Raw genomic sequence first — 1,584 nt, 5'->3', positions numbered from 1 at the left:
CGATCGAGTATTTTCAAGTTATTAATGAAATATATTTTAAATTTCGCAAAAAAAAATGGGCGTGGGAGATGTTTATTAAAGAAAGACCGACTGAATCTTGTATCATTAACATGGATATTAATTGGGTAATGCAACTGGTTAGTTATAATTTGCCGAATTCTGATTCTGCAACTGGAGCCAATATCAACTCTTACATACTATTGTTATTGTAAAGAGAATGCATCTTCTTCTTTAATTAGTCATACAAACTACGAGAAGTAGCTAATTGATTTCGCTTACAAACTACAATATGTCACATGTAATTCATGAGTTTACAAAGTTGCGTTATCTGGCTTTCATTTTGTTATTCCTGCTACTAATTATAAGCAGCTTAATTAATAATGTAATCAAACATACGAGTAATGAAAAAATCAAACCTTAATGTACGAAATAAAATAAAGATTCATACTCACTCAAGTCAATGAAAATAATCATGCACCTAGCTGATAATATAAATCGCCCTATCATACGAAAAGAACAGAGATCATACTTATTCTTCTATTCGCAAATTTTCACCTTGTTTGTTACGAAACCGAAGGCCCACATCCCAGCCGGAGCTCTAGGTCAATTTCTTTTTCGAATTCACCGGAATCTTTCTTGCTGTTAATCAAATAGTCTTCATTACTGTTATCATTAATTGTTGAAGCCGAGTGTTCAGTGTTACTAGAGTGGCCTAGAGAGGAATTGACACTATGCGCCCCGGGGAAATTTATGGACAGGGGAGGAGGATAGTTAGGTCTCATGAAATTATTTGTAGTGTAGGGTGAAACTGATGAGTGAAGTTTCGATGATGATGATTCAATACAATGGTTTACTGTTGAAGGTGATAAAACAGCATTAGGGTTAGGTAATGTGTAGAAAAGGCATAAACCACCATTTGCCACAAGTTCTTGATGATGAGTTGGATTCATTATGACAGCAGTAGTGCAACCGGCACCAGGCAACGGAGGCGTTTGGTGGAGGCGAGCACGGTCACGACGATGCACGTTCATATGACCGCCTAGGGCTTGAGCTGACCGGAACTCTCTTCTACAGAAAGTACAAGTATACGAGCGTGGCGGCCAAGTGGTTCCCATGGCATTGTTAGTATCTTCTTCAAAGGCACGAACTTCCCACGAATCGTCAGTTTCTTGATCAGCCATGACCTGTCGCTTAGAGTTCCACATCCACGAGGTTCCGTTAGCAACTTCCAATTGTAATCTTTCTTGAGCTTCTTTTAACTTGTGGATTTGGGATAAGGAGAGAAGAGAAAGTTCAGCAGCCATCATACTTTTTGTACATTCATGATGTAGTAGATGAGAGAGATGATGGGACTTTTTCTGGGGTTAAATAGGGGGATGAAATAAATTCGAGAAATTGATCGAGACCACTATAACCCTACCTTTTCCGGGGATATCAACAACAAATTTCGAAATAAGCAGTTGGATTTTAGTAATAAGAATTGTGACACTTAAAATAAGGACATTCCCACTTGTGCCACTTAACACTTATCAGCGGAATGTTTATCTGTCTGGCTATAATGATATATACTAATGTTACATATCT

General features: G+C 37.8%; 1 protein-coding gene across 1 annotated transcript; it reads right to left on the bottom strand.

Annotated features, from left to right (window-relative positions):
• Nucleotides 1-432: 432 nt before the first annotated feature.
• On the bottom strand, nt 433-1,349 carry LOC141668083 (uncharacterized). Its single transcript, XM_074474775.1, has one exon. The coding sequence runs from the start codon at nt 1,305-1,307 to the stop codon at nt 564-566; it is 744 nt and encodes a 247-aa protein (XP_074330876.1). The 5' UTR covers nt 1,308-1,349; the 3' UTR covers nt 433-563.
• Nucleotides 1,350-1,584: the final 235 nt, after the last annotated feature.

The sequence above is a fragment of the Apium graveolens genome, chromosome 6 (assembly GCF_009905375.1).
Source record: "Apium graveolens cultivar Ventura chromosome 6, ASM990537v1, whole genome shotgun sequence".
In the NCBI taxonomy this organism is placed as follows: Eukaryota; Viridiplantae; Streptophyta; class Magnoliopsida; order Apiales; family Apiaceae; genus Apium; species Apium graveolens.
Note: the sequence above shows the minus strand (reverse complement) of the source record. Positions and strands in the feature narration are given on the sequence as shown.

What these genes read in the sequence shown, in the direction of transcription:
- LOC141668083 (XM_074474775.1), bottom strand. Translation starts at nt 1,307, where the DNA reads ATGATGGCTGCTGAACTTTCTCTTCTCTCCTTATCCCAAATCCACAAG.